Source organism: Scardinius erythrophthalmus (genome assembly GCF_964197995.2).
Source record: "Scardinius erythrophthalmus genome assembly, chromosome: 5".
Classification (NCBI taxonomy): domain Eukaryota; kingdom Metazoa; phylum Chordata; class Actinopteri; order Cypriniformes; family Leuciscidae; genus Scardinius; species Scardinius erythrophthalmus.
Window position 1 is genome coordinate 28,446,990 of NC_138225.1, and position 25,051 is coordinate 28,472,040.

The 25,051-nt window shown below is 38.0% G+C and overlaps 1 protein-coding gene across 2 annotated transcripts; it reads right to left on the reverse strand.

Annotated features, from left to right (window-relative positions):
* Nucleotides 1–114: 114 nt before the first annotated feature.
* zfr (zinc finger RNA binding protein) lies at nucleotides 115–21,409 on the reverse strand. 2 transcript variants are annotated; one of them, XM_081366965.1, is made up of 20 exons: nucleotides 21,309–21,409; nucleotides 21,009–21,090; nucleotides 18,722–19,004; nucleotides 18,114–18,258; nucleotides 17,633–17,848; nucleotides 14,291–14,529; nucleotides 13,461–13,661; nucleotides 12,856–13,156; nucleotides 12,530–12,723; nucleotides 12,321–12,440; nucleotides 12,059–12,204; nucleotides 11,816–11,978; nucleotides 10,746–10,957; nucleotides 10,512–10,662; nucleotides 10,074–10,215; nucleotides 7,375–7,472; nucleotides 6,418–6,513; nucleotides 2,350–2,461; nucleotides 2,032–2,129; nucleotides 115–1,851 (listed from the first exon to the last, which is right to left on the reverse strand). In XM_081366965.1, exons 1-20 carry the CDS (start codon nucleotides 21,343–21,345, stop codon nucleotides 1,669–1,671), a joined length of 3,219 nt encoding a protein of 1,072 aa, XP_081223091.1. In that variant the 5' UTR covers nucleotides 21,346–21,409; the 3' UTR covers nucleotides 115–1,668. The 2 variants fall into 2 exon arrangements, 1 of the variants encoding a protein (XP_081223091.1); XR_014030264.1 differs by lacking the exon at nucleotides 7,375–7,472 and having other exon boundaries at nucleotides 128–1,851.
* Nucleotides 21,410–25,051: the final 3,642 nt, after the last annotated feature.

The following is a 25,051-nucleotide window of genomic DNA, read 5'->3' on the forward strand; positions in this document are numbered from 1 at the left end:
GTGTTTTTTTAATCATTTTCACTCAATTCATCAGTGCTCAGACTAAAGTAGTTCTTCATTAGCATAATTAACAGGAAAGATAACCAAGCACCTGTGTGGCAATCTAGAAGTAATACACAAAAATGATCTAGAGTTGAATCCTTTAATCTGTGAGTAACATTCTGAAATATCAAAGCAAACAAAACCAATAAAGATAAACCAAACTAAAACTTCTGGTTGAATATGACTCTACATGTATTTCAGTTATATTTCATAGAATGTATAATAATTTCAGAAATGTTTTTATTATAAGCATTGTAGTAGTACCTTGACAGTGAATGACAAGCATCAAAGGTTAAGTCTACATCAATCTGCAGTTACAACACGGATATTTCACTTTTGTTCCTCCCATCAACAAACTCGAACCAGAAATCAAAATTAACAGCAAGCAACTACACATCTATAAACCAGTAAAACAAAATCCATAAAAACAAAACATAAAAAACAACATTCCTGTGCTTTAAAACCATACAGGCATTTGTTTTGAAGATCTATTGCAAGATTAGATACAGGCTTTTTAAATGATCATATATTAGAGATCATACACTTATATGATCACATTTACAGATACATTTAGGGTTTACAATAATATGAACACAAAACACAGGCAGACCTGGGTCAATTACAAGATCGATAGGAAAAACAATGAAGTCTTCGACCTTAAAACACTCCAAATGATCACCGTTTGAATACTTCCTTGTGTGAATAACTAATCTGAAATGGGCCTGTAACTCAAGATTCCTTAAATTTTACAATTGGTAGATACTTCTGGTATTTGGCCCAGGTCTGATTTCAACGGTTGGTGTCTTGAGAAATGTGAGAGCTACACCACAGAGGCACAGCTATCAGCAAACTTACAGCCTAACTTTGGGACAAGTGCAGCTTTACATCACTTGCAAGCATATAGAAGGAATGAGGTCCTAGAGAGGTGTCAAGGACATTAGTTAGCCAATGACAAATTTACAAATGGTTAAAAGCCAACCCAGCCTTCAGAATGCACTAGCAATGGAAAATACATGCTTGTATAAATCCACGTCCAGTCAAAGTTATCACATTCATCACAACAGGACGAACCCGTTGCATAAATCAACCATCTTATCTTTGATCTTGCGTTTTTAAGAGGAATGTCTCTAAACAAAATAAATTACGAAAACACCTAAACAATTTATTGCAATGCCAAGGAAGCCATTGTCAAAGTTACTTTACATGTGTAACTGGAAGGATAAGATGGACTTTAAAGAATCTGTTCCACATGGACATAAGTGCGCAGCTCAAACTTCTAGAAATGCCTAGCCTGAAACTCATAAGAGATCCAAATATGGGGAAAGATCACATCCAATGTGCTAAAAGGAGCATGAACTTAGGCTCAACTTCTCTAGATTGTGCGCATCTCCAATCTTTAAACCAAGACACCAGACTAAACAACTGAGATGGGATAGAGTCTGTGTCAAGGAAATAAAGCCTGGCATTTCCCTAAGTGGCCATAATCGGGTCTTTACCAGTTCTAAAAAATATATAATCGGCATGCACAGAGAGAGAGATCAACAGAAATAGCATTTTGTATACCAGGAATAAACAGAATTTGAAACAGGTGCAGGGTGAACAGGGCTAGTTGTACTGTAGTGCACTTCAGAACCCCTCGTAGTCCTTCTTGTCCTTCTTTCCTTCTGCTTCAAATCCATCCGTGCCATCGCTGTTATCGCGACGCCTCTTGCGGTTATTTCGTACGTTGAAGCGCGAGTTCATCTGGGGCAGGGGGTCCATACCCAGAACCTTGTGAATCTGACGGAACGCCAGAAGCCTCAAGGCAAACTGTTGGAGAAAGCGGCTGGTCAATACACAAACTGAAAAAAAATTATGTACCTCTCGATTAATACGAGACCATAACTGCATGCATAACTATACAATAATTGTCAAAATACATTAAAATATTTTTAAGTCGAGTCAATGCATGACAAAGATATTCTTCAAAGCAGTTACTGTGTACTCCACCTGAGCGCTTGACGTTATGTCCTCTCTCTGCTGCTCTTCCATGCTAGCCAGTGTATCTGTTGGATTCTTCTCACAGGGGTCTATCAATCCTGGAGCACCTGCATTACAAGGAAAGGCATACAAGCCAGAGAGCATGTTAAATTAAGCACCTGGATTCTCAAGTTGATTTTTTATGCAACAATATAACTAAGCTGTCAGTAAATTAATGCATCCCACATTTTCATTTTATGCAATGGAAAAAAAAACTGATTACATAAAACGACTTATTTTCTGACTATCAACATAAAAGCTACAGATATTATCAGAGGGCCCTCTTACCAGACAGCAGAATGCCTGAGGAAATACATTCAAAGACTCGTCGCAGAGCATCTCCTGGGCTCATTGGTCCAGAGGCACTGCTGATGGCCTTCTCCACCAGCAACTCCATAGCCTTGGAAAAGTCAACAATCATTTAATAGAATCCACAATATCAAACACTTGCTCATAAAATGGCACATTAAGCAGCAGTTTACTCATAAGAGGAAGAAAGGAGAATGATCAAATTAAGTAGGACTGAAAAGTAGCATTGTGCTTTTACAACATCTATAGCAGGGGTGGTGAACGTCAGTCCTGGAGAGCCAGTCCCACAGAGTTTTGCTCCAACCCTGATAAAAGTTCACCTGCCTGTAGTATTCTAGTAACCCTTCAGACCTCGATTAGCTTGTTCAGGTGTGTTTGATGAGGGATGAAGCAAAACTCTGCAGTACTGTGGCTCTATAGCAACAGTCTTAGGGATGCTAAATTACAAGTAACAAAGCTACACCAAGGACAGTATAAAGGAAGGAATGAAATTGGGGAGAAACAATCCCTTAAAATATTCAGAACTTAACATGGTGGTTGTAGGAAAGGCCTCATACTACATGGGATAGCTTTCCAAGCTTGTTTTTCAGTAACATATGAAATCGTGAGTAATGTAGACAGGAACAGATCTATGCATTGTGTTAATGCCAGCGAAACAGGAGTCAACAGCAACTTAGCATTGTGATATGCTGTGTCCATCACTGGAAAAACTACACCATTTTAAAAACACCTGCGGTCATGTTAAAGTGTGGTCACATTCGTCATTAAAATTCATATGAATCCACACAATTTTTTGCATGAGGGTTAAAGATTACCACCTGCAGATTTCGTAACTGGTTCAAGTTGGTCACACAGATTCACAGACCTGCTTGGTTTGAAAGGAACTCGTTTACTACACTATTGACAATAGAAAAAAAGACCTTCTACCTGCAAAATTTCACAAATATGACCACACTTTTAAGCATCTAATCCCCAACACTGTGTAACTACAGTGGGGAGAACAAGTATTTGATACACTGCCAAATTTGCAGGTTTTCCCACTTACAAAGCATGTAGGAGTCTGTAATTTTTATCATAGGTACTCTTTAACTGTGAGTGACGGAATCTAAAAGGAAAATCACATTGTATGATTTAAGTAATTAATTTGCATTTTATTGCATGACATAAGTATTTGATCACCTACCAACCAGTAAGAATTCCGGCTCTCACAGACCTGTTAGGTTTTCTTTAAGAAGCCCTCCTGTTCTCCACTCATTACCTGTATTAAAGGTGGGGTAGGCAGGATTTTTCTAAAAAAACTTTTCAAAATTGGTTTAAACTGTCTTTATATATCAATACATAATTAAAATGCAAGTACTCTGAAAAAAAAAAAAGATTATAAAAATCGAGTGACTGTAGACCTTTTAATCTGCAATAAACAGCTCATTATTTCCATCTGGGACGAAACAAATGATTGGCTTAGGCGACTGTCACTCTCTCTCGCAACCATGGCTACCACCCCTGTTTTTACCGGATCTGCCCACATGCGCGCACCCGTTTGATTTGAGTTCAAGGCACGGAAGTTACCTAGGTAAGAGCAAAATAATGGCAGAGAAAGATCATTCAAATTTCACATTACCGGCATATATGCAGTTAGCGAAGGCAAACAAGGCAAAAAAAGACAGTACTAGAAAAGGCAAATAACAAAGTTTTCGGATAAACAAAGAAATAAAACTCGAGTTAATATTGGCGTGGCTTTCCAGCAATGGCGAATACTGAGGGACCTCAAGGGGCTGAAAAGTGACTCCTTGATGGCTTTATTTCTGCTGGACAGGTAATCTTTCTTTTTTCATTTTGATTATACTTTGTTTTGTTTGTTTTCAAGAAGCATGTATCACAAGCACACGTAGCTGCCTAATATAGCTAACATAACATTACTTTGCATAACTACAATGTTTTACACTTAGCGAGCCCTAGTAGAGACGATAAATAAACAATAGGCCTAGCTCAAGTTGATAGCTCTCGTGTTGAATTGTGCAAAATTTAACTTTAGATAACAAAATGCATGTGTAACAGCTAGTTGTCTCCGGAGTGTAGTCCTCAGAGTCAACAATGCTTTCATCAATGAAACTCTTATATGCAAAACACCATATGTTTTAAATCTTACACGAAATTCATCTTCATCACAGTGTAACTGATGGAAATGGAAAAATGTGCATCAATGCAACCTGTTTTTAGCTTTGCCTTATAAATATAACTAGCTCGGTAGCGAATCAAAGACAATATATTTTAAACTTTACCAATATCGATATGTTAGCTTGAGTACTAAAATACATCTTATTTGTTTATATTCATAATGATAAAGTAAGATTTTTTTATTACATGTGATTCTGACATGATGTCAATACATGCACTGTGCTCCTTCCTCTCCACTCGTTTCAGGTAAATAATGCATCTTCCAGCTCAGCGGTCGGCGTCGCACGTTCATGTGTTTTGGGGGCGTGGCTTTGGAAGGAGCCCAGAAGGGAGGGGGTGGAGTGAATGGAAATAATGATCTGTCTTTAAAACAGTCGTGAGAGGTCTACAGACACTCGATTTTTATACTTTCTTTTTCAGAGTACTTAAATTTTAATTATGTATTGATATATAAATAAAGTTTAAACAAATTTAGAATTAGTTTTTATTTGTTGAAAAATCCTACCTACCCTGCCTTTAACTGCACCTGTTTGAACTGGTTACCACTGGTTCCACACACTCAATCAAACAGACTCCAACCTCTCCACAATGGCCAAGACCAGAGAGCTGTGTAAGGACATCAGGGATAAAATTGTAGACCTGCACAAGGCTGGGATGGGCTACAGGACAATAGGCAAGCAGCTTGGTGAGAAGGCAACAACTGTTGCCGCAATTATTAGAAAATGGAAGAAGTTCAAGATGACGGTTAATCTCCCTCGGTCTGGGGCACCATGCAAGATCTCACCTCGTGGGGCATCAATGATCATGAGGAAGGTGAGGGATCAGCCCAGAACTACACGGCAGGACCTGGTCAATGACCTGAAGAGAGCTGTGACCACAGTCTCAAAGAAAACCATTAGTAACACAATATGCCATCATGGATTAAAATCCTGCAGCACACGCAAGGTCCCCCTGCTCAAGCCAGCGCATGTCCAGGCCTGTCTGAAGTTTGCCAATGACATCTGGATGATCCAGAGGAGGAATGGGAGAAGGTCATGTGGTCTGAGACAAAAATAGAGCTTTATGGTCTAAACTCCACTCGCCGTGTTTGGAGGAAGAAGGATGAGTACAACCCCAAGAACACCATCCCAACCGTGAAGCATGGAGGTGCAAACATCATTCTTTGGGGATGCTTTTCTGCAAAGAGGACAGGACGACTGCACCGTATTGAGGGGAGGATGGATAGGGCCATGTATCGCGAGATCTTGGCCAACAACCTCCTTCCCTCAGTAAGAGCATTGAAGATGGGTCGTGGCTGGGTCTTCCAGCATGACAATGACCCGAAACACACAGCCAGGGCAACTAAGGAGTGGCTCCGTAAGAAGAATCACAAGGTCCTGGAGTGGCCAAGCCAGTCTCCAGACCTGAACCCAATAGAAAGTCTTTGGAGGGAGCTGAAAGTCCGGATTGCCCAGCGACAGCCCCGAAACCTGAAGGATCTGGAGAAGGTCTGTATGGAGGAGTGGGCCAAAATCCCTGCTGCAGTGTGTGCAAACCTGGTCAAGAACTACAGGAAATGTAATTGCAAACAAAGGTTTCTGTACCAAATATTAAGCTCTGCTTTTCTGATGTATCAAATACTTATATCATGCAATAAAATGCAAATTAATTACTTAAAAATCATACAATGTGATTTTCTAGATTTTTGTTTTAGATTCCGTCACCCACAGTTGAAGAGTACCTATGATAAAAATTACAGACTTCTACATGCTTTGTAAGTGGGGAAAACCTGCAAAATCGGCAGTGTATCTAATACTTGTTCTCACTACTGTATGTATGAACGGAGAAAAATGTGCAAATGGTCAATGGCCAGGTATTTCTGTCTTTACTTACCCAGCTAGGAAAGGCAGACCAGGTGGGTACTCGCTGACACAGGTCACGCAGTATTCGAATGACAATGACACATGACTGGAGCCCATTAGCCCTAGCCTTCAGTGCAGTGAAGTGAAGTCAAGATTAGTTAATGCACAGGAGTAAAGACATACAACATGGCAGAGTTCAGAGAGAGGTGCAACACTACTGTTCAAAATGGAAGCTTTTAACTGGTTTAAAAACAGCTGGACCAATTGACTTTTTTTTAAGCTGCCATTCCCAGCAGTATTTTACCTCACCATTAGTACAAGAGTTCAAAGTTTGCAAGATTCACTTGGAATGACTCCTTGGTAATCTTGTAAACCTTGACCTCAATTGTCAAATACTTCACAAACATATACTTTCATTTTACAAAAGATCAGTTTGCAAGAGTAGTTGCATAGGAACTGAAGCAGTCAAGGAAATCTGCTTTACTTTGCCTGTGTATTTGCGGAGATGGCAACAACACAGTAAACTAATCAGATATTCCTTTCCTCTCAATCCCTATTCCCAAGAAAAAAAATCATTAACAAAAATAAAGAAAAGAAGAAAAATAAATAAATCACAAAAAAACAAAAAAAAACAAATGCTCAACATGAAAGCTCTTATCGATGACACTTTATGCAAAGGTATTCTGCAGCCTTATGGAATCATTTTACATGCTAAGTATTTAATATAAGACTTATGAATAAATGACATGTATGCAAGGATGCTTAATTTGTTAGGATCAAATCAGCTCATATATACAAAAACAAAATGGAAAAGATATAGTATCAATCACCAAATTTTATACTGCATCCTTGTATCACTTTTTCCTCCCAAAAAAATCAACTTTGAGGTTTAAAATTTAAAAACAAAAGACTAAACAACTTAAATGAACAAATAAAAAGGAATACATCTCATAAGGCTACAAGAAGAAAGTAAAATGATGTTCCGAACCTGGAACCACTTAGCGTGGCGTAGGGCAGCCAGAGCGTCAAGGCATTTTTGCCTGTCCAAGACGTCCGCTGGGTCTTTCACCATACTCGAGGTTACATCTAAAAATGGATCGAATTGTCAAATGGTGGTAAGGAATGGGTGTTTGACCAGGTCAGAGAGACTGCCAAAGAACACATTGCCACACATACCAGTCTGTTCCTGATCATATATCTTTCAAAATGTAAAAACCTGTATATGTATTTCACATTTCACCCCATATGCAGAATCTTTCAGATCTTTTCAACAACATTATGGATCAGCCACACTTGCCATTGGGTGCACTTCTATTTAGTCTGTGATGTGGTGTTGAAAGAAACAGGATAGGGACAGATGAGTCCTGAATTAAAAGGCCTTTTTCAGGGATAGAAGCGGGTGAGAAAACACTAGAGAATGTGGCATAGCGATGTAGGATTTTAATTAGAATAGGAAATGCACTCATGATTTTTTTTTTTGGTACTTTGCATTTAGTTAGCATGACACCTATAATTACTAGCAATATAAATCTCTTGATAAAGATCATATCAGTTATGGCTCATCAAATCAATGCTCTGCAATCCACCATTTGAAATTGATGGGAATATGACAATGCATGAGTTTCAAATGCTAAAATATAGTGAACTAGCCTAAAAGTCGTCATACTGATACAATCCGTAATTGCTACTAATAGCAGATTCACACATTAAAACATCCATCTTATGTAATTTTATATCATATCACATAGGTTTACAAACATTAATTTGGAAAATTCTTCAAATTGTGCCATTTTGCCAACTACGTACCATCCTGTTTATTCCTTATAGTAGAAAAAACCTTTAGAATACATTACTTTGTTGTTTTTTTAATGCTAATAAAATCCAAAAATTGGTTGCTCTAGATTTCTAGTATCAGATGTGTTGCATATGTAGAATTTTAAACCACAAGTCCAATTTGAATATATTCGGGAAGTGTACAATTCCCTTATCTCTTGCCATCTTTAACCAGCTGACTTAACAGTTGAGGCTAAAGTTCTTTTTTGCTATGGGCAACAACAAATTGTGGATTCCAATGTCTACATAAGTAAAGTTTGAAGTATAATGTTATGAAAAATGCTTTGAGGATTCCATTGAAAAACAAAGCCACTGTACTGATCCAGAAACATTGGAAAGATAATGGGCTACAAATGGTACCCGATGTGTAAATCATGATGATGTAAAAAACAGGGGTATCAAGGGAGATGTGTAATGTTAACAGCTGATGAGTATTTGTAGCAACCCACTACAGTAACATGGCAATGGTAGGTGTGGCAAAGTGTTTGAAGGTATTCAGGAGGGGGACCTTGGTCAAAAATCCTTCCGGAGCTGGTAGACGTAGCCTCAGATGGGAGACAATTTGCTGAAAATGCAAGGAGGCTTTGGGCTGGACTTGAAAAGCTTTGTATACATGAAGGCAGCAATGCGTGCTGGCAAGAAAATATGAAGCTCCCAGCAAGAGGATTAGGACATCACTGCATGCATACCTGTCAAGATTGGGTTTGGAGAACCCCCATTTCTCAATTTATACCGAAGGCTGTAAAACCCCAGGTCCAACCAAAGATTCCTCTATCAAAGCCTTCTTCCCAAAAGCTGACTGATACTCCCCTAAGGAGCCAAACAGGAATGGTGGCATGGCCACAAAGCCTGCATTTAAGACTTTCAGCGACTTCTTACCAACTAATACTCTTCATTGTAAGGATATAAAAAAGACAAACGGGTTATTGGTGGTTAATCTACTACTTGGGGAAATGTGGCATTTTGTTAAATCGTACTTTTTTTTTCATCTAATGGAGGAATTAAAGTAACACCTGTTTGAAAGCCAAATTTCACCATTTATCAAGCTCTATATTTGGATTGCTTCTCTCAGGGGAGCACTTTCATTTTGGAACAGGGGACCTTAGAATGGTGAACATTTTCACCACCAGACGAAAATAAGATTTGTTTCCTGTGGGGACATGGTACACATTCCATTTCTATTCAGGAACTAAATCAGGAATTAAGTTTTGTTTGCACAGAATATTACCCCTGAACAAACTCTATGACCCCCTGAGAAAGAAAATGATTTTGCATAGGACACAATCCCCTTGAACACAGGAAACAAAAATGAATCTTACCCGGGACTAACTAGACTTACACAATGCAAACACTTATCATGCTTGTTTTGGGTAGAGCTTCAAGAGCACTGGAAAAGGTGTTACAAAGAGGACCCGGAGCACCACTGCCGGCATCGGAGATGGTTGGGTAAAACCTGGCAGTGTTGAACTCGGCTCTAAAGCAACTTGAAGCCACTTCAACTGGCTTCAATCCTGTTATAGTATGAACATTACAGGCTTCAAATGAAATAAAGTATAAATAAAGAGAAAGAGGCACTTTACCTCAATGGGTTAATTTTTAAAAGGAAAACTGTAGGTCACTTATGTACGGCCAAGCTCAAGCACATACCAGGTTTAATATTTACTACTTTCAAACCTATTTTTTTATTTTTTATTAAATGCTCCAAGTCCAAAAGGTGCAAACATAATTGTGCCAGTATTAACATCTACTTCCATCTCCACAGTGCCAACAGATGGGCTCTTTAGGTTGTCAAAATCAGCATAAAAATATTAATCTGATAGGTAGTCGGTTAATGTGAGCAACGTCTTTTCCAACCTCCATCCCGGGGGTTCTCCTCTCGGATGACGGGTGAGGTGAGGGTGATGGTCACTTGCATCTTGGACTCAGTGCAGGAGGTAAGGATAATGGCAGCCTCTTGAACGGAGCCTTTTACCTCGTATTTCTCCGGTGTTACGATCTGAGAAACACATGGGTTAGCAGTGTTGAAAAAGGTCACAACCATCCATTTAAGATTGGGCAAACCTTGACCCACAATAACAGGTGGTGCAGTTACTCTACATCCTGAAAGGGTTAGTTAGTTCATAATCTTAATTTGTGTTCCATAGATGAACAAAAGGCCTTACGGGTTTGGAACGCCATGAGGGTGAGTAATGACATTAAATTTTTGGGTGAACTGACCCTTTGAAGCATTTGAAATAAATATTGCAGGTAAAAATCTACTATTTTGCGGTTTACACTGCATTGAGCCAGTACCGTGAGCTGTTTAGGGAGATGTTCCACAATGCGTGTGAGCAGATTCTTGGTTGGCTTCTCAGAACAAAGGAGGACCAGGTTGACATGCGTGTCTCCTCGCAGAAGCAGCCCCTTGGCAAGAACACCCACTCGCATCACTCCTTTCAGCACCCTGCAATGCACAAGAGGTCATGTATAGCTTTGGCCTTGTTTTTCCTCTCTGCTTTGAGAATCATTAGAGCACTCTTCTCCCACCTGTCTTTGGGAGGCTCTTTCTTTTCTTTGTCCTCTTCGTTGCCCTTTACAGTTGTATCTTGGTCAGTAATGATGTCAGAGACAAGCTTAAGTGCTCGCTCAGTGATTGATACAATCTTCTGGATGGCCTGGAGCTCATCCTCAGATGGGTAAATAGCTGCATGTTTGGTCATCACATAACGATCATCCGAAGAATCAGGGCGACGTGGAGGCTGCAACAAAAACATGTTATAAACCAAATAAATTTGACATTTCAGTAATAGATATATGTTTGCAAAATCTGATGTTTCTCTCTTGAAAAAACAGAAACAACTAAATATGCAACAAAACTAAATTCACTACAAAACTGATATACTAGTAAAAAATTAAGCTGTTTAATGCAACTTATTTTAGTCAAGAACTTCCTAATTTTTGATAGGAAAGGGCCATTTGACCATATAGATTGTTTTCAACCAACCAATCTGTTTGTGCAACAAAAAAAAGAATCTCATTTATCAGTCCCTTAAAGAAATTTGTGGAAATCTGTGTAGACCTTTTTGCAGCCAACTACACTAATACAGTCACACGATCCTTCAGAAATCAATTCTAAAATGCTGATTTGGTTCTCCATAAACTACTTATTTTCCACAAATATTGAGCAGCAAAACCATTTATAAAATTGATAAGATTAAGAATACTTTTTTTTCTTGGATTCTGAGCAGAAAGTTAAAAATGGTTTAGTATTTCTCTGTAAAGTAGAACAATGTTAGCAATGTCACATAATATTCTTTGAAACCATTTTCTGTTGTCACCTCCCTCTCCTCGGTATACCATTAAAATTAAATTAATATCACACACAACTAATGGCTTAATTTAAGGACTACTAGTAGACTAGAACTTTAGTCAGGGGCAGCCCTTAACTTGATAACTTTTATTCAGCAAGGAGGCATCAAATTGAATTCCTTAAAAAAAAAAAAAAAAAAAAAAACTTGCACCTTGTAGGTACAATATATCTTGTGTATCTCAAACACAAGCCACATGTTTTGGCAAATCCAGCACATTTCATCTCCATAGCAGTTTTCAGGACTTACCACTGGTCCTTGTGGTTGAGGAATGGGCATCCCAGGCCTCACTCCAAGAAGACCAGGAGGTCCAGGTGGACCCTGTGGATAACCGCCATCAGGCATTCTGCGTCTTTCATCCCAGTGGTGCTCTTCCTCCATACGCCGCCAATACATGTCCTCTTCATAGCGTCTGAGGACAAACACTATATTTAGGACCTCTTAAAATTCTCAAATGTAGATACTGACATTGAGGGAGAAAAAGCGTCACACCTCATCTCCATCCTCCAGCGCTCCTCTTCTTCACGCCTTCTCCAATACTCTTCCTTTTGCATCTGCTTCCTCATCTTTTCCTCTTGGATCTTCCTGGCTCGGATGCTAGGTTTCACTTCCACCTGGAGATCTGGGTTCACCTTTTTCTACAATGGTAAAAAACAAAACAAATCAGCTACACTGAAATATCACAACCATTTAGAGTTTTTTGCATTAATCAAAAGAATCACTGCAAACTAATCCCACTAAATCACCCACTAACCTTATACTGCAGTCGATGTCTCCTTCCTTTCAAATGCATTTCCTTGGCATTTGGGTCATTAAAACTGCATTCACACAGTTTGCAGTGGAACCGGATAACCTTTCCTTCATCATTCCTTACCTAAAAAACAAAAACAACAACCTTTGTTTGCACTTGGCTACATGACTTAATTACTTTCATTTCCACATAGGAACTTTTCCTTATAATACCTCCTCTACATAGTCATGTCCGACGGGCTGAACATCGCTCTGCAGGGCTGCAAGTGCTGACTGAGGTGACAGAGGGTCAAGCGTTTCATTCTTTCCATCTGGTGGTGGTGCAGACACAGCGGACTGTGCAGTTTTAGCTGCCTCAATCTTGGATTCATCATTTTTAACAGCAGTGGTCTGTAATTTGTTTCCACCTGTTTTGGTCATGCAAAGAAAAGAAAATAATTAAATAAAAACACTTATTTACAAAATAAAAAATAAATGTAAAAAAAAAAAAAGTACCATAGGATCAGTCAAAGAACAAATAACATTTGTTCAAGACATACCAACAAAGTTGATCTTGGGTGTGTTGACCTTCTTGACAGTGGTGCTGTTGACCGAGACACTGTTGGGCACTGGACTCTTGCCCTGTGCAGCTGAAGCCATATTGTTGACCATGCTGCCAGATTTTAAGTAAGAGGCAGAAACAGAGGAAGCAGAGAGGTTGGATGATGTGCTTGTGGAGCTGTTGATGTTGGAGCTGGTAGTCTTATTAGGAGCTGCGGTACTGGAGGTAGAGGACTGGGAAACAACACTGGGCTCGGTGGATGGTATTGGCTTTCCTAGCTTGGTATGCAATTTCACAACCTATAGAAACAGAATGCAATTAGATATTAGGTGGATTTAATAAACATCCCACCCACATTTTTAAAGAATCCAGTGCTATGAAGATTTTTACTCATTACAACTTGGCATTACATAATCTAGTATGCTTGTACTAATGCATCATTATTCCCCTTCAAAAAACGTTGTTTTGTATATTGTAACTGACAGACTCCCTAAGAGATCCTCTACAACGGAGAGCCAGAATTATACGTGTTCTAAAAAAGAGCTGCCAAAAACAGGCTAAAGCAGATTATTATGTGCTGAAATCAGAAAGTGAGTCATGTACCTTCTGGTGTTTGGCTCCTCTGATGTGTGCGGCGTAGGCATCTGCCCCAGTACAGGACACATCACAGAGCTCACAGCGTAGCTGATTCTGTGTGCCGCGGGCGGAGCTTCCGCCTCCACTGCTGCTACTGCTGCTCTGCGATACTTTCAGCGCGGCTTCTTTCTTTTTGTGCTTCTGACCCTCCAGATGCTCCTTATAGGTCTGAAAAATAGGCGATAAGACATATACAGAAGGTGTCACAATCCATGCAAGTATCTGACCTTTTGTTATGAGTGGTGCGGTTTTCACCTACTACAAACACTGTAAATCTGCTTTGAAACAATCTGTATTGTATAAAGCGCTATATAAATAAAAGGGACTTGACTTAATCACATGAAAGATGCTCATTGTGTTTTCGGTGCACTATACGAGGACATGACCATATGAACTTCACCTCTAGAGCTGCTCAGAGTCAACTCTGAGCATTTCATTTAAAAACTTGAAGAAATAATTATAATGAAGCTGTTAAGGAATCACAATTTTTCCTTCATGTTTCCTTTTTTAAAGTACACCTCTACTGTGTAGTTTGACAAAAAAATAAACAATTAACTTCGCACACCTGCAAGTACTTATGATAATTTTCAAATCCCAATGCAATAAACTAGAAAGACAGTTTATGCTTTTGATGACTGAAAGAAAATGAATTAAATTTGTCAATAAATTTATGGAACAACATGGAACAACAAAGAATTAAGGAAAAAATTAAAACCAATTTAAGGCACCTACACATTTTACACATGAAACAAGCTCAAACAGCAAAAAAAAATCATTCATTAATTATAATAAAATACCTGTGGTCCAGCACAACTGATCTTGCAGACATCACAGTAGTGTATCTGTGGTGGTTTAGGGGGCTGTTTCGGTTTGAGTGTTTTGTTCTGGAAAGGAGTTTTCTTTGTAAAAGTGCTGCCGGTCCATGCGGCAGTGGCTGCTGCAGCGACGGCCGCCTGTTTCTGCTGCTGTTGCTGCTGTTGATAGTAGGAGGAAGCAGCCGAATACACTGCAGCTTCATAGCCAGAGTATGACGTTCCTGAATATACAAAGAGTAACAATTATTGGCAACAGCACAACTGGAGATTGATAGGATTGCAATGTAATTTTGAAATTTAAATCTATAAAACTAGATACGGTGGCTCAACTGGTAGCGCATGACACTAGCAATACCAAGTTCAAGGGTTTGGGGTTGATACAGTATTAAAACATACGGACGGGGTGTGGAGAGGGAAGCCTCGTCAATGAACGCTACTCAAAATTAGGCTGGAATCAAATTTAAGAGGAGTATAACTGGAGAGCAAGATGCATGAAAAATTACTTATGCTTATACTTTAGAGTGTACTAGAAAGGCATTTTACTTCATTCAGTTGGATTTTAATCAAGCATTTGGCTGAACTACTCATCCTTTAAAGGGGTCCTATTATGCCCTTTTACAAAGTCTTGATTTTGTTTTTGGGGTGTACTAGAATGTTTTCATGCTTGATTGTTGAAAAAAAAAAAAAAACATTATTTTTCACATTTTACATTATTACATTATCACAATTTACACATAGCTCCTCTCCATCTCCAGTCTGGACGAACGCGTCGTTTTTGATGAAGCCTTCGAAAAACGAAATGTGATTGGTTAGCTGGCCCAGTATGTTGTGATTGGCATCGCTTAGCGCGTGTTTGACTGAGCATAAAAAAAGATCTGCAAGGTTACAAAGCTCAAACAGCAACATTACACACTAACTAAAGTTGAAAAAGTGAAAGCATAATAGGACCTCTTTAAATGAATAGGGCTGTCACGATTCCTCGATTTAATTGGAAGTACTCGTTTAAAAAAAAAATCCTCAATTGCAATTTACCTGTGCTGATAATCTGACAAAATACCAGAAGTGGCACATTCTATGGATGAGAATCCATGAATCTAATTATTAGACTTTTCCAAGGCTGTACGATATATTAAAATAGTGCATAACAGCGATATATTGTGAACTCCTAGGCTGTTGAACCCTCAGCGCGTGTTTAAGTGCATACAAAGGCTGTGACTAAATTAAATTACATGCATGCAGGTCACACGAGTCTCAGAGTTCACAGTAAATGCTGCCCACATAAACTCAGTCTCTATAGTATTGGGTTTGTTTGGGTTTCCAATAACATACATTTGGTAAAAAAAATAAAAAATTATATTATATTATATATATATATAATATATATATAGTCTGATGAGCTTTGGGCTTTACTGTTGTCATTTACATTTGTGGAGATTGTCTCAAACTTCATCTCTGCATGCTGCAAGTTTGGATTGCTTATAAATTCATCTGAGAACGCAACGTGCGGCATCTCAGATTTGTAATGCAAATCATTTATAAACCTACGCCAAAACAGGATAATACGTCAATATCCTTTTAAGCCGATGTCCTTTATGTATTTTAGCAGTGTTGTTCAATAAAACCATACGTTTACTTGCTTTTGATACTTTATTTGAACCAATTATTATAGTTTCATTGTTGTTATATGCATTTTAAAGGCTACTGTTCACCTTAGATTAGGGGTGTAATGGTTCACAAAATTCACAGTTCGGTACAATACAGCAAAAAGAAATGCCAGAGAAATTTCCTTGATTTAAAAAAAATATATATATATTTATTAAAACTAACATCATACAGTGTGATCTTTTTTTACTTGAACAATGATGGAGCTATACTTGAACAACATCTGGGGTGTCTTAGCAGCTTTTTTCAGAAAGATGAGAATGTCCACCAAATGCTGCAGGGATAGTTTGTAGTGTGTGTGTTTCTCCTTGTTTTCGTCTAGTTCCACTTATTGACACACTGGGGTGACGTCAGTGTAAATGAGTTGACATGTTTGAAGTATTACCACTGATGTAGACTATTGTCAAGTAAAGGACTCCAGACTTTTGAAAATTTTAGACGGACAAGCAGAAAATTTAGGGGCACACCTGAAATCAACCTGCAGTGCAGTTATTCACATTTTCCACCATTTTGACTATTACTGACAAATACCTTGGTAATAAATAGACTTAACTTACAGAAATGACAATGGGTAGTTTTATTTTTAAGTTTACAAGGCTCCAGATTATGAATAAAAATGCTGCCCTCAAATGTTAATGTTGAAATAATTCAAAAGCACAACAAAAAAAATATTTATTTAATTTATATTTATATATTTCATCCTTCAAAGATTACACCATTTATAAAACTACATTTAAATATGATAATATTTCAGTTTTGGAGTGATGGAAAAATGTGTGACGTACTTGAAAACATTTTACTATTCCTGCCAAACTTCCATGGTTACAGTTAGTGTTACGACATTAAATCCATGGTGAATGTTGCTGATCTGTGGACTTAAAGCCTACAACTAGTTCATTCATGGCACAATGTTTCTCCTGGTTTCCATGTCAGCACTGTTTGATCTATTAGAGATCTACGGTTAATAACGGAGAAAGTTGAATGCTTCTCACTAGATCTAACAGCGAAGTTATCATTTCTGTGGCCAATTCAAATGCCTTCTTTACTGGATCACTTAGCACGGTGTAGTAACAGTGTTGCTTGATCAAGATCGGCTCAATTTGCACTAACATTGGTCCAAACTGATAAACGGTCCGTTAAGCACAAATGAGTCGCGCAGTTTCGTTCTGCTTTCATTATGTTTGCCATTATGTCACACCAGCGCAACTGCTAACAAAATATTGGTCCGCACCAGCAGGAAAAAAAAATAAAATAAAAAAAATGGTCCAACGAATCATTCTACTTGTTAATTTGTTTTTAGAATTGCCATTGTGTTTATAATTTGTAGTTTTGTTTTTGGATTTGTTATTGTTTTCATTATTGCGATTTGTTTTGCACCTCTCGGCCACCGTATCGTTCGGTTTGTAATGCGTACCGAACGGTTCAATATGAATACGTGTATCGTTACACCCCTACCGTAGGTCTATTTTTAATAAAAAAACAAAAACAAAACACTATCCAATTACTCATCAAAATAATCAACCGATTACTCTATCACCAAAATAGTTGTTGGTGACAATCCTAAATGAGAAATTGGGTGTCTCCAGGGCTCAGTGTACATTTCATTATATCAGATCAACAACAACCCACAAATGCCTTTGAATTGAAGCATGATATTCTTACCAGAGTATGTGACTGCATTGGTGCTGTAGGTGGGACTCTGAGAATATGATGGGACTACAGAGGCAGCTGCAGCCGGCTGTACGGCAGAGGACACTGGGTAAATGGAGAAGGTTGAGGTGGCAGGGCTGGGGGTGGCTGGCTTTATAGTTGTAACCTGACGCGTTTGCTGGGTCTGGGTGTAAGGAGTGGCGCCTTGGCTGTATCCAGTTTTGGGTGCTAGAGGGAGGAGTAAAACAAAGTTGTAAAGGATATTTTCCAATACAGATCATTTAAAGGGTGACCTGAATAAGACTGATTTCATTCTGTGCCCTCAGATAGCATTGGAAAAATAATTATAAAATAAATTCAATGTTAAAGCTTTTATGGAACACGAAGGCTTTTCACATTTGGAAATAAACTGATAGGAGAGAATTTACAAAGATAAAAACAGAACTATGAAAATATTTCTTTCCATTTAAACGCCAAGATGTGTCCAGCGTACCGGTCTGATAGTAGGATTCGGCCACAGTCTGTTGTGGCTGGGCTGCTGCAGCAGCCACAGCCGGTGTAGCCACAGGTTGCTGGTAGTATTGTTTACTGTCATATGCTACAGCCGGAGCTGTGGAACGCACATATGAATAGGAGTCCTGCAACAGTAAAGGGACATGGACAAGTGTTTTTAAAAGTTATGCTCCACAAGGCTGCATTTATTTAATCAAATACAGTAAACTCATTTTAATTTAAATGACTTTATTTTAATTATATATATATTTTAAATTGTATTTTATTCCCGTTATGACACAGCTGAATTTTCAGCAGCCATTACTCCAGTCTTCAGTGTCAACAGTTGTGCTGCTGAATATTTTTTTGAAAACAGTGATACTTTCAAGATTCTTTGATGAATAGAATGTTCAAAAGAGCTATTTTTCAAAATGGAAATCTTTTGTAACATTGAAAGTGTCTTTACTGTCAATTTTGATCAATTTAATGCATCCTTTCCAGGATAAAACCAATAACAGATTTTATTTTTAATCTTGCTGACAAACTTTTGAACAGTAATGTACTAAAGTAGAACTAAAAGTAAAAAGCAAATTTGCTCCTTTCTTTTACCTGGTAGTTTTGTGAGGTGACAGGAGGTGGTGGTGGGGGTACCTCCTGCTGTCTCTGCGCATACCCATAATCCGTGGCAGCGTGGGCTGGCTGGTATCCTGCATAAGCAGCAGCAGTAGCCGCAGCTGCTACAGCGACTGGTGCAGGCCTAGCAACAGCAACCGTGGCGGCTGTAGGGGCGTATGCTGCCGCTACAGTGTGCGCCGCCACCGGTGCTTGATGCACAGTATAGCTGGCCACTGTAGTGGGATGGGTGTATGCTACCCCAGCGGCCGGCTGCTGACTGCAGAGAAGAGGACCAGAGTCTTAGATGACAACACTGACAGCTTATAGTCTGCCAACTTACCAACGTCTGTGCTAAACTAAAGCATGTGCAATTATTTAATATTAAATTAACAATTGCAATTAATATCTAGAAAACATAAGGGTAGCTGACAAAATACATTTGGGAAGTTGACATGAGATCTAAAATGCAAGGATTAATTATTTTACTTTATTTAAATGAAAAGAAAAACTTTAGAATTCTGAAGATATGATATTTTGAGATATTCACGTTAGCATGCAACTTGCTCCATAACATTTTCCCCCAGTTTCACAGAGAAGGCTTAAGTCTGGTCCTAGAGTAAAAAGCATTATTTGAGCGGTCTTAACTGAAAGCAACATGTCTGAAAAATTTTACATATCGTAAAATATGTCAGTACAATTGTTTTTTCTCAAGATGCACACCAGTAATGTTCTTTTTTCTAAGACACTTTTATAAAAGCTACTTAAATGCCCTAATTGAACTAAGGCCTGTCTGTGAAACCAGGCCATTATATTGGAGATTAATTTATAATAGCCTTTTCTGATAGCTGGACTTAATGCACCAAATCCATTGGCTTGACAGAAGATGCATGTAGAAGATCAAATCAGTGGATTAAATGATTTAGTGCAGCATTTTCTTGATAAAAAGGCAGACAAAATGTCATCCGAATACTAATTCTCTCTTGCTCTAATCGTCAATCGGTCTAAAAGCTGAAATCACACATCTCGAGCTATAACACACCATACACCAAAGGCATCTAAAATCTAGGCATCTAGAAGAGCTAAATTAATCAACTTGAACCACTATCCACCCAAGTATAAACTGCAACTATTTCCAAAATGTCAAGCCATCAAGCTCAATATAATAGCAAACACTAAGGCCTTGGAAAACTGGTCAGAAATATGATCCAGCTTATGAGAAATAATCAACACATGGAGCAGTGACAAAACACCTAAACAGGAATAGTATAATTACTCTTAAAAACAAGTAACTGAAAAATAAAAACTCAACCTAGGCCTACTAAACCCTTTAAAAAGTGGATCAGGACAGGAGTGACATTCAAAGGGTCCTTGAGGCGCAAGACATCGCCCTTCGGAAGCACACACACAACATTTATAATTTATTCGGTTAGATTTTAAATTTTAGTTTAACGACGATAAAGTGTCAAATCAGTTTTTGTAATAGCGTGGCGCGACCACATAAAATTGCCTGTCTGTCTTAAACACTTATGTGTATAGAAAAGCGCTGAGCTGTACGCGCATGCGCAGAGCTGCTCTAGTGCAGAGCTAGAGGAGAGATGACTGACAGCTGCAGTCTACTTCATTTTGGCTGCTCGGAGTAAACTCGGTTTATCTAAACAAGTGAATATCAGAATGAGTTCACAACAGTGTTAATATCCAAGAAACGTCGCGTGTTGCAGATAAACTCAAAGATAGGAGTCGTGTCTGTTCATGGTGCAAACTAGTCTGAAGGGATTAACGTAAACAAATAGTTATTTACTGAACCTCGGCCAAAAGTTTCAAACCAAAAATGTTACATTTATAACTAAAATGTACAGATATTATAAAACCTGTTTATTTTAAACTATGATCACCGGTTTAAATTTGTGCACCTGCTGGTCACAACACCGAATGTTAATATAAAAAAAATGCTTTAAATTATACAGCGGTATTATAACCTCTTATTTGTAGTTTGTCCAGTAATTACATTTTCCCTATAATGCTCCCCAGAATAAAACATTTAAACGCCTCTCCCTATAAAAATAAAAGACAAATATCACACTATCAAAAACATGGGTATGTAAAATGCGTGTGAGAATGCATTATTTTCTCTCCAGTCGTTTATCTCGAGGCATAAAGCATAGCCAATCGCCTCCCTCCCCTACCCCCACCTCCACCCAAATCCAGCAACAAAGGCAGCGGGGACAAATCCCACCATTACTGTACCATCACCACAATCCCCATTAAACATCGTGGACCTTACCTGTACTGGGCCGCCGCACCGTGGGTAAATCCAAAGTAGTTGCCGGTGGCCATTTTGGCATCTTCACCAAGCCGGCTGGGCACTGAAAAAGAGACAGATTCAAGGAGGGTAAGCGACTGTGTGAAATGGCAACCATGATGAAGAGCCGTATCATGCGGAGGAAGAAAACACGCAGGAAACTACGACGACAGAAAGCCGACGATCCCCGCACAACCGTAACATGATCCCAAACACATCCTCTCCCTTTTTGAAACGCGCACTGATATCTCAATGTGCTTTTAAAAACCCAATTTTACTCACCATAGGTGAAGGAGACTACTGGACATATGGGAATCATTGGTTTCCTATTCTCTAACGAACTCTGACTCGTAACCCTGCCTTTTTATATGAGAAGGTCGTACCAGGATATGGCGCTTACCGCTCATGCGCGTTGGGTCTTGCGATAGATGGGAAGTGTAGTTTTTCTTAAATCCAGTTTCAAGGTCGTTGACTACAATTTGTTATTCTGCCTTCACGTGCAAGCGGAAGTTTCCTACTTCCCACTTCTGAAGTCGTGAATCGTGATTACAAATTTTGACTTGAGAGGACGCAAACTAGTATTTACGATAATTCCGAGCACGTAAATGGCATTAAACAAAACATCTATATTATTTTGATTCGGAAGTGATAGGAAGCAAACGAAACGAAAATTGGGCCATTCTACAGAATTGGAGCAAACTGCTGTCCCACAACCAAAAAACACATTTAAAAAGCATTTAAGTATTCAAATCTTAGATGTTTACTAAGATCCTTTTATTATCTATTGAATCCCATAATTGATATAAATATAAATTGATATAAATTGGTAGGTGGCTGTCCCGAACCCTAACCCCTAAATTTCAACTTGTGAAAATGATATTGAAATGTTTATTTTTTTATTTTTTCCATTGTTGTGTTTAAAAATATCTTTTTTGATTTCTTTTAAAAAGTCAAGTAAAAATAATAATAATAATAATAATATTTTATTTTTAAATCATGAAACTTTAAGTAAAAAAAAATGTGTCCCGCATTTTCATGTCACTACCAAAACAGTGTGTGTTTTAGTACATTGGCTGAGACTGATTTTAACCACACCCCTACGTTTTTGATCAGGAAATAGTCTCTCATAGCCTCTCTTTCGTTGTAGATAGGTACCATCATTTTGAGGGAAATGTGTTAAAAGTCTGAAAATCTGTGTGTAACTTTAAGGAACATCACTACCAAACACCTTTTTGCAATTAAGCAAACTTTTTTGGATGTTATTCCATAAAATGTAATTTTCATGTGTGTACAACTGTTCAGAACTGTGCTAGTTAACTGCTGATTAGCATCTTTGAGCTATGCTCAAAATCTAAAATTGTCGCTACCGAAACAGTCATGACCGAAACATGTCATCATTGTTTTGGTAGTGACAAAAAGGAACACATAATCATTTATTTGGCGGAAATAAACAAAATTTTAGTACAGTTTAGTACAGTACATTAGTATATGTTTTAGTAGTGTTTTAGTATGTGAGTTAAAATTCTGTAATGTGATGTGGTCGCTACCAAAACATTACCGAAAATGTGCCATTACGACCGAAACATGGATGTTTTGTCAAAAATAAACTATATTGAATTATCAACTAAGATATATATATATATATATATATATATATATATATATATATATATATATATATATATATATATATATATATATATATATGTTTGGTTCAATGTATATTCAAACTAATGAATCCTTAACTTTGAAATCAGTATGATTAACTTAATGCCTTTTACATAGAAAGATTGAAATCAAAATACAACAAATCTTATAAATTACACTTGAAATATTGTTAAAATTGTAATTGTTATTGATTTACCTGTGAAAACTTTTTTTTTAAATAGCAAAAAAAATATTTACAAGGTAGATGTAAACAAAATATTAATAGGTCAATATAGGCCTTCTTATGAAATTTATTATTGTGTTTCGGTAATGACCAATTTGGGGAGAGGAAAAATATTCCAAAACTTTCTGAAATTACAATATGATAATTAACTGCACAATTACTAGAAACGTGTACCTTGGATATTATACAATTAGAAAACATACAAAATTTGGGGAAAAAGACGTTTCCAACTCTGAACTTTGAACAAATTCTGTAGAATGGCCCATATAGGCCTACGAAACAAACTTAAACACTAAATATGCTGAGTTTATTCAAATTAATTTGCCATAATGTATTCATTTTAGATCAATTAAAATTTGAATGTACACCATATTATCACTGTTATTTTGTTGTTTGATTCCTCTTAATGTCTCTGTTCTTTTGAATCTGTTCACTATAAAACATGTTTATTTGTTTCAGCATTACATTGGTATTTTGTGTTATTGTTATGAGTGAGTGATTAACTCAACCAATTATTTAAAAAAAATACTGAGCTGATAAAATATGAAAATTGCTCCCTCTGTAGACAGAATACGAAGGTAGCCAACAAAAAGGCTTGTTTTGCATGCATGTCAACAAACTCTGGAAAGAGTGTTTAAAGCATGAAACAGAAGTTGTGATAGTGTTTTCTTTCCTATTGTGATGTATATCCAAGTGAAATGGCTTAAACAAGAAAAAAAAATTGGGTGGCACTTGATTTTGTCCATTAGGAATTGATTAGATGGTTGTTGTTTGCTATTGCTGTGATCTCATGTGAGTGACAGGTTGTCCCGCCCTCACGCCAGTGAACACACCATCAGAGAAGAGATACTGCGTTCAGGAAAAGTCCCTTTCATGCAAGCCATTTCACTCTCCGGCCATCTTTGAAATGCCTTTCAGGGAGTTCAGTCATGCAAGTAAAGCTTCTCTTTGAATGGAGAAATATCAAATTCTCCAAAGCTGTTCACCAAGCTTACGATTAAATTTCATATTTGAAATCTGACAACAACAATATCATAAATCTGATTTCATTCAAATAGCGTTAAAAAGCTTATTTTTAAGGCTGGAGCAGCTAATGCGCATGTTCAGTCCTAAGCGCGCATCTGTTTTTATAGCATCCGGAACTTCTGACAGCAGCTGCAGTGACGCGATGACTTTATCAATTGGCGATTGGCTCTTTTATTTAAAAGGCGGGACTTATTCCGTCAAATTGTTGCACTTTCTCCCATTCAAAGGCTGTGTCCATTTTCGAGGCCGCTGGTCCAATGTGGCTACAGTGTAATGTATAAATTCGTTTTTAATTGATAATTAAATTGTACATACTTTCCATGACAGGGTTCAAGATAAATAATTTAATCTTACTACTGTAGCTGCCATTTTGCTAGGTTTTAAATAATTAAACAGCAAGCACAAACTATGCAAAAGCGGCAGCACTTTCCGGCACACCCAGTGTCCGAATTCACTCACTTGTTTTCATTCACTCTCTCAAGAGAACTTTATTAGTGGACTAATGTAGAGAATAGTGAATGAGGGTATGGGGGCGATTTCGGACACTCAAACCTTCGGACATTCAAATGGCTCCTCCAAATGCATCCTTCCTTCGTTAGGGCATAACAGATGGATCCTTCACGGCCTTGCCAGAATTCAATGCGCGCTAGTGACGAGAGGATGTTTTGAGAGAAAATGCCGAATTACACTTTTAAATATAAGTATTGGGTTTCAACTTACTCAAATATCTAATGATACAAATGTAAATAAAAAAAAATTAAAAAACAAGAACAATACTCTCTAGGCTAGACTGTCCCATTCCACAATGCTCGGTCCGACCTTCGTAGCCTTCGAAAGATGCAGCCTCTGAATTGGGGCACGGCTATAAAGTCTTTAGTTCAGGGCAGGCCATGTCGTAATTGCATTTTTACAAGAAGACAACACGTGACATTCTACTGTTCATGGCCTCAGACTCCTAATTATGCGTTTCTATGGCAACATCAAAGCCAATATGAAACTGCAGCAGTCAGGATATGCAGCAGTCATTCCCAGTTTACAAGTTGTAATTACGAGTTCTACGAGGACGTGAGCGCTTTTTACAATCTCATAATTATGACATGGTGTGAAT